Source organism: Condylostylus longicornis, unplaced genomic scaffold (assembly GCF_029603195.1).
Source record: "Condylostylus longicornis isolate FDR11 unplaced genomic scaffold, ASM2960319v2 ptg000649l, whole genome shotgun sequence".
Classification (NCBI taxonomy): domain Eukaryota; kingdom Metazoa; phylum Arthropoda; class Insecta; order Diptera; family Dolichopodidae; genus Condylostylus; species Condylostylus longicornis.
In genome coordinates this window covers 69-7,675 of record NW_026578601.1, presented here as the reverse complement: position 1 = coordinate 7,675, position 7,607 = coordinate 69, and the positions used below count along the sequence as shown (strand labels likewise).

Here is a 7,607-nt window from a genome sequence, read left to right as displayed (position 1 = left end):
CCCAAGAAATAAATACATCTGGATTCATTGGAATGCCTGGCAATTCTAAAAGATCCATTTCCACAATGAGGTGTCCTGATCGAGCCACCGAGTAGACCCTCAAATGTTGCCCGCTTTCATCATCATGAAGAGCATCGTAGATGTCTGCTTCTGTTTGAGTCGATTGTCTGCACTCCTTCCAAACACGATCTCCTTGGATGGTGAACTCGCACCCTCTTGGAGAATCCAGCAAACCCATACGAATTTCTTGATATTCCAGTATCATCTGAGGAATCAGGCAGCTATTTATATAAATGCAAAAGTTGACCAAAACTGGGAGCAATGCAACACGATCATCGGGATCACTTAAATCAAATCTTGGCAAATTAGTAAGCTCTTCCACTGGCTCGTTGACGTTATACCAATAAAAACGAATCAAGGTATCGGCACGTGTGCAAACGAGAATGGGGAACTGTTGGTGCGCAAGTTCGACTCCTTGTAATTGATATCTTAATAAGCACTCATTGGAGGAGGGGATTCCATTTTTCTCTTCTGCGCGGAAGACCGGGATTTGTCCGATCAACATACACACATCTGGTCTGCGGACATTGGGACCAAGTTGGAGTTCTGCTGCGTCTCGCCGTTGATCGATACGAATTCCCAAAACATTCTTGAGAAAAAGATTAATAGGGCGCTGCAAACAATCATTGAATTGTGGCGTATCCGACGCGAAATAACCGCTGAGTGGCATCGAAAAATGAACGAGCTTCATGCATAAGTCAAACAGAATACCACCACGGAATCCTGTACGAGTGAAGTCATGCCTTTCTAAATTCATGGTAGTCGGAATTGGGTAGCACAAGGGGCTCTTCAGCACTCTTGAAAAAAGATCTGGGGTCATTGCCAATGCGTTATCTCCAACAATTTCTTGAACATGAACTGGATCCAACACGCGAATAACGTCTTGATGCAAAGCATTGGCTTCATCCAAATCAAATAGAAAGCGATCGGGGATAACGCGACTGGGGTGGTTAGTTGCTAAACAAAACTGGTATCTTCTGTGAATTGAAGAATCCTCAATGGTGGCAGGCTCTGACCCTGTCATTTGGATGGAATCTGTGAGTAGTTTTCTCCTGATGTCCTAACGTTCTTTTGGAACGTCAAAAAGCCGTTTGGAACCTTTGTACTTCGATAATGTTCACAACTCAGTTTGCTAACAGTTCCCGATGATCTGTCCCAATGTCACCTAACCTGTCTTTTAAAGCCGCGCCAAAATGAACTCTGGGTCCGCAAAACAAAATGTGGCACCACAGCAACCTGAAGTGCATTTCCTACACCAAGAGAGATCAGGAAAAACTGCGCTCGAAGATCCAGACAATCCCATAATTTGAACGGCGGCATGGTTGAGAAACTCCGTAGAGTCCAGGGAGATTCGCAATTGGCCGATACGTCAACCTCCTGCTCCGATCCCTCGGCATCCCCACTTTCTGAGGATTGCAGTTGTTCACGAAATCCGTTCTGTGAAAGACGCTGCGACGAAGAGCAGTGCAGCAGACCGAAACGTTTTGTTGCACTGTAGTCAGAGAACACCTTTCGTAGTGAACATCAAGTGGGCGAGATGCTGCGAACTCAAGGGGCAAAAATCGAGTTGCGAGCGTGCTGGTGTTTCTGAATATTGAGCTTGCAGTTGTTGAATCTCCGACAACAATGATTCATAGAAGAGAAAGTCCCAAAACACACACAAACAGCTACGTTGAATTTGGACGGAAGAAAATTGGATGAAAAAACATCGAGGATGTTAAGCGAAAGCAGCACAAGAATGTTAAGCACAAGAATGTTAGGCGAAAGAGGTCTTCATGGCTTGCGCAAAGGTAAAGAGATTCTTGATAAAGATATCCTGAATGGAAGAAATATAGAAAAAGCTATCACTTTCAAATACCAACTTACCCTATTTTTTGCAGTGAGATTCGCCTCAACTCCTGCCATTAAATCATCAAAATATCCCTTCAACTTCATCCGACGTTCTGGAATTTGTTGCAATACAATCTGCTCCTGGATTTGGACAAAATCCGATTCATAGAGAAGTATTAATCCCAATAAGGGACGGGACATCCCCCAAGTTCCAGTGATTTCCCCAGTTACCACCAACTGAAACATTAATTGCAAAACACGCCGCAAGGCTTGTGGTTCATCGAGTAAAAACCGTCGCACCGCCTGTCAAGATGAAATCAAGACGATACAACGGACGTGATCATGGCAACAAATAAAAGTTAGAAGAACCATTGATCGCACGCACCTCTCCGGTTTCATCGTTGGCATTCTTCTTTGTGAAAACGTAAAAGACGAAGGAATCAAGCGTTGAGCAGCACTGCATGCATACACCATTATCGAAACTGCAGAGGCCATCCTCAAGACATCGTAGAAGTTGCGTGAGACTCTCCGCCGGTAATCGAATAACCTTCAAGTACGAATTGACATATTGAATAGTTCAATGACGATGCTTACGTGATCCATAAATGTTTGAGTTGCAAGTTCCAGAAAATGATAGAATGGTTTGAGTCCTTTGATGTAGGCTTGGAGGTCTGAAGGCAGCAATCGACAAGATGCCTCGTTGTTGCAATAAACATACCATCATTGGGAATGACGAGGCACAACTGAAATGCTAATGCCAATGAACTCGCTAAAACATTATCGTTATAGACCTCGAAGATCCCAAAGTTTGTATAACCGCCAGATAAAGCATGGCTGAACATTTGGAGGGCGCAAGCGATTCCTTTATATTTCTGACGATAGAGATCTTGGAATTGAAGTCGGCTTAAGATCCTGTAAAATAAATCAAACAAAAATCAATTTTGTATTTCAAAACGTTGCGAGTTTGCATTTCTGTCACTTGAGTAGTCGTTCGTCGCTTACTTTTGTCCATAAGCTAAAAGAAGGGTGGACGATACTTTGAATAAGAAGATTCCATTGGGACTGTTTGCATCAAAACATATTCTACCGGATTTGTTGTGAACCATCTCGACCATAAACTTAAGCGTTGGGACCATCACCAAGTGGTCCGCCCACCACAGATCCACAGCTCTTGTGAAAATGTCAATCTAAGAAAAGAAATAATAAAGAATTGAGAAATAATAAAGAATTGAGAAATAATAAGAATTGAGAAATAATAAATTTTTAAAGATGAAGCTTGACCCACACGTGATGCTCCTGGTTGCTTGGGTTTGTTGACAAGCCAATCGAATACTAGATTATAGGCTTCCGTTGATCCTGCTGCGAAAACAACTCCCCGCAAATCTCTCGCCAGATGTATAATCAATTGCCTGTTGTATGGGGTCTCTAATGCTCCCTGATGAACCGCTGTGTCCAATTGCTCAAAGGAGTCTCGGAACGGTTTCATATAAGCCTCAAATTTCTCAAGATCGTCTTTTGAATCCATCAGGAGAAGTCTCGTCAGCGTTGAATAATACGATGTTCGGAACTTTCCATATCTAGTAGACAAGAACAATTAAGAATAAACAAGATTGACGTATGTAGACATACTGAGGAACAGATAAGAAAGCCAAGCGTGGATTTTGATGATCCATAATAATATCTTGAACGAGTTGACTTTGGAGCAAGAGCTTTCCAGAAATAACGAAGTATGGCACCCGCTCAGGAGCGTGGACAACTGAGGCGCCTGTTGCACTCTGATTGAGAATCTGAAGGGTGCGCTTAACAACCGCTTCATTTTGAATGCGTCGTTCGAGATTTCGACATAATTTTTCAACCATTAAATTCAGAACATCAGTTGTAGATGAGCTTCCTAGAACTGAAAGACAGTGATGAATTTAAGAAGATAATCCAATGATGAATTTAAGAAGATAATCCAATGATGAATTTAAGAAGACAATGACGAATTTAACAATCCAATAATGAATTCAAGAAGATAATCCAAAGAAAAATTTAGGGAGACAATGATGAATTTAAGAAGGTAATCCGAAGATAGACTTGCGCTACAATTAACTCATTAAAGAATGAACTTACTGGAAAACAAACTCTCAGTGACTTGAATCTGCATTGTTTGTTTTGTTCTCTCGCCGATATACACTTCCCTAAATTGTTCCAAGAATGCCAGGTATGCGAGTTCCAATCCCTCGGGGGCTGTGTTCTACCAAAAACGACAAAATAAAAGAGACAACTGTGAGAAGCAATAAACCGAGCAAATGCAATTTGCATTCCAGACAGAACACGACAGATATCCGATTGCCTTACAAGCTTATCAGTTTCAGAAATCAGTCCAAATACAAGGAGAGACATTTCTCCGATTAATCGATGACCGCTAACGTTTTCTCCCGAATCCTCCTCCATACTTCTTGCCGATAGTCCACATTCACTCAATAAAAACACTTTTGCCGTTCCTGAAAGCCATGTGACATTGATAAGGCTCCCCATAATGTAAACAAGCCACGTCATTTTTTGTTGGAATTCTTGCTGACGGAAACAAAAGAGGGACAACAATGGATCATCCACCGCATCACTACGTCGTACCGCAGACATCCTTCCCTCCCTGAAGGTTGTTTGTGATTCTCGAAATAACACCATCACATGTGTGCATGTCTCCACATAACTGCATCGACTTAGATTATGAATCACACTCAGCTGTTCGCCTCTCATGACTTCGTTCGTTAGAGGATCTTCGTAATCAAGATCATTTCCATCCATCGCTGAAACAGCTTCAGCAACCTTCATCCGACTATCAATGAACGCAATCGTGATCTTTTTAACACAATGAATCACTTCTGGCGGCGATTTCTCCTTTAAGTAATGGAGAGGGCCGACCATGTTGCTCCACAACGCTTCAAAACAAATACATTCGAATAGAAGAGATTAAAATGACCTACCGGCTAAATAGTGCTTGCTGTTGGGGAGATGCTTCCAGTTTTCGAGACTTCTTATCGTGAACTGGAAGACGTTCTGCAGCCAAGTTTTGAACCCAGCGGTTTGACTCATTTCCCATAACTGATTTGCTGCGTTAATTTTTCCTAGCAATCTGAGATGCGAAATGTAAAAGACATGGATGGGGGTTTGTGGATACCAATAGAGGAAGCAAGCGTCCCAAAAATTGATAAACGATCGACTAAATTGATTGATTAAATTACCTGCAGAGTTCATGATAGCATTCATCATTTTGAAGCCCCAATCCAGACTGAATAATTGCTGATGTCCCATCAATCAACTGAGACACATGAATCACTCGATCTTCTTCTTTTTGGAAGAAGGATCTTCGAATTGCCGCAATTAAAACCAAACATTGAAGGCATAAACAGGAACAATCGACTCGTGGCTGGCCAGGGACACTAAAACGTAAGAAATAACAAAAATAAGACGGGAATTTAAGCACAACGATTTCAAACACGCTCACCTCCAACCCTTCGCGTAAATGTCAAAAAACAGTTGAGGGATTCTTTCTTCTCTTAAAATCGACCATGAATGCGGAATCATAACTGTTGTCTGATCGTCCCCTCCCTCATCAGCAACAGTCCCCATGAAATCGAAATTCAAACAATTTAACGTTAATTGAAGAACTTGTCGCAATAATAATCGCTCATCTGCACCATCACCGAAATGCATTGTTCCAGCATTTAATTGCTGTAATGTTTGTGTTGCAGTTTCGAATATTTCCGATAAAGCAGTTTCTCTGAAACTCATCGCAGTTCGTCTGAATCGCGCCAATTGACCTCCTGCGGTCGGTTGCATATCTTCAGTCAATGATGTGTAAATCGTTAAACCAACAACCCAATGTGGAGTTGAAGATTGGAGAAACTGTCGCACTTGTTCAGTAATGTTCTGAAAATTCAACAGATGTCGAAGCCATCGAATGGAATGCATACCTGATTCTGTAAGCTTTCTAGCCAGCCCAACTTCACTATTCTGCACAGCAGACGAACCAAATTTTGCAACAAAGGAGGCGAACTACGCAATAGCTGCGGCCCATGATTGTACTAAAGAGAGACAAGAAAGCAATTTCGGTCCGACTCGTGTGGTTGTTGCGCGTACCAGATAATTTAACACAAACTTGCGCGTGTCGTCCTTCTGTGTATCAGAGATTCGATTCCATCCACTTGAAATGAGTTTGTTCAATCCAGATGACGCGAAAATCAAAGCGTGTGGATTATGCGATTGGGCGAGAATCACTTGAAGTTGCGGAAGACAATTTGGATCGCTAACGAGGGGCAACAGAACGTCATGAGCTGCTTGTTGTGCTTCGAAATTGCCACTGAAAAAACGATAATGGAGAGTGAGGGAGTGTGGGAGTCGGCCTACCTATAAAATGCCTCGCAACACGCCTCTAACTTGGCGAGGTCATCTATCTGCATTATAAAACACGTCGGAAACAATTGATTAAGGAAAGACGACTTGTTGATGCTTTCGTAAGTGGACCCGCCTACGACGAGAACTGCGCCAGTTCGGGACAACCAGGAATGAAAGATTTTTCCTTTCTGTTATTTGGTGGTGCAAATTGAGAACCCTTGCTTTTTTGTGGTTGTGGCATCACAGTGCGCTGTTCGATTTACAGTATCAGTAGAGCGAGTGACACCAAATAGTGAGTTCGTAGAGATAAGCGCAATGACACGCGATGAAACGGAATCGAAGAACCTTTATTCAGACGATTTGTTTGATTGACGCGAAACTCTGACGGCTTGTACTCCTGGTCTGTGGAACAAACAGGTCCGCCTGCACTCGTAATGGTGTCAATTCTTTGTCGCTTTTTAAAAATTTTAACGAGTTATTTTGTTTTTCGACTTTTTAATGTCGTAACGGCTCAAGTTCTCCACCAACGTGTGGGGAATATTCAACATCAGATTTTTTATGGACCAAGTGGACAACTTGGTATACGGAACAAGGTATCTGTTGAAATTCCATACACAGCAGTACAACAGACACAGCACCATGGAATACCTCAGCAACAACCTTACGAAGTCCTTCAACCAGCACAACTGCAAAATCAGCAACAGAACTTTGGACTCCAGCAACAGAACCTTGGACAACAGAACTTTGGTCTCCAACACCAAAAACTCAAAGTTCAAATAAATCACCATCACTACCGTGACACACATTTTCCAGCCCTTCCTCTTCCTGAAGAGCAAAAATTTCTAGGTCAAGGATATATCCGTAAAATTGTGACCCGCCAGCACGTCAGAAATCAGAAGAAGCTTGCTGCGTGCGGAGTCCCATCGGTTGTTCTTCGAGCCATCAGTTCAATTCCAACGTCAGGCATGGGACTTCACGCTCGCATGTTCGTCTCTCGCAAGAAAACGACATCCCACTATCGTTATACGTTGCCCTTCGATCGAATGTGCCATTGTGCCGTTATGTCCCAATGCCATTGCCCGCCTCCTAGTCCGCAGGCAGCAGAGCCGATTTTGGGACTTCCGAACTTGGGACTTCCGAACATGCAAGAAGAATCGGTTCCAATAAACGTGACGCAAGTGACGCCGCAGTTGAACCCTTCGGATTCCCAAATCTCGTCAAACCCAATTGGATCACAGACAATCAAGTCAAGCAGCCTGAAATCCGAAAAAGCCTTCTTACCCCCAAGATATGTTTATGAAGGCTTGCCGCCAGTGAACGGAAGGAAGTCTCCTTGG

The 7,607-nt window shown here is 42.8% G+C and overlaps 1 protein-coding gene across 1 annotated transcript; it reads right to left on the bottom strand.

Annotated features, from left to right (window-relative positions):
• Nucleotides 1-1,972: 1,972 nt before the first annotated feature.
• On the bottom strand, nt 1,973-6,511 carry LOC129617816 (exportin-7-like). The gene is made up of 11 exons (XM_055532871.1): nt 6,408-6,511; nt 6,016-6,235; nt 5,381-5,805; nt 5,118-5,315; nt 4,860-4,985; nt 4,065-4,711; nt 3,520-3,787; nt 3,176-3,467; nt 2,893-3,077; nt 2,609-2,802; nt 1,973-2,031 (listed from the first exon to the last, which is right to left on the bottom strand). Exons 1-11 carry the CDS (start codon nt 6,509-6,511, stop codon nt 1,973-1,975), a joined length of 2,718 nt encoding a protein of 905 aa, XP_055388846.1.
• Between the last annotated feature and the right edge of the window lie 1,096 nt (nt 6,512-7,607).

Excerpts from the sequence above, each read along its gene's own strand:
- LOC129617816 (XM_055532871.1), bottom strand. The coding sequence starts at position 6,511 with ATGCCACAACCACAAAAAAGCAAGGGTTCTCAATTTGCACCACCAAAT. Across the intron at positions 5,316-5,380 it reads ATTTACGCGAAGGGTTGGAG|TGTCCCTGGCCAGCCACGAG; the intron begins GTGAGCGTGTTT and ends CTTACGTTTTAG. Across the intron at positions 2,803-2,892 it reads CTTTTAGCTTATGGACAAAA|GATCTTAAGCCGACTTCAAT; the intron begins GTAAGCGACGAA and ends TTTATTTTACAG.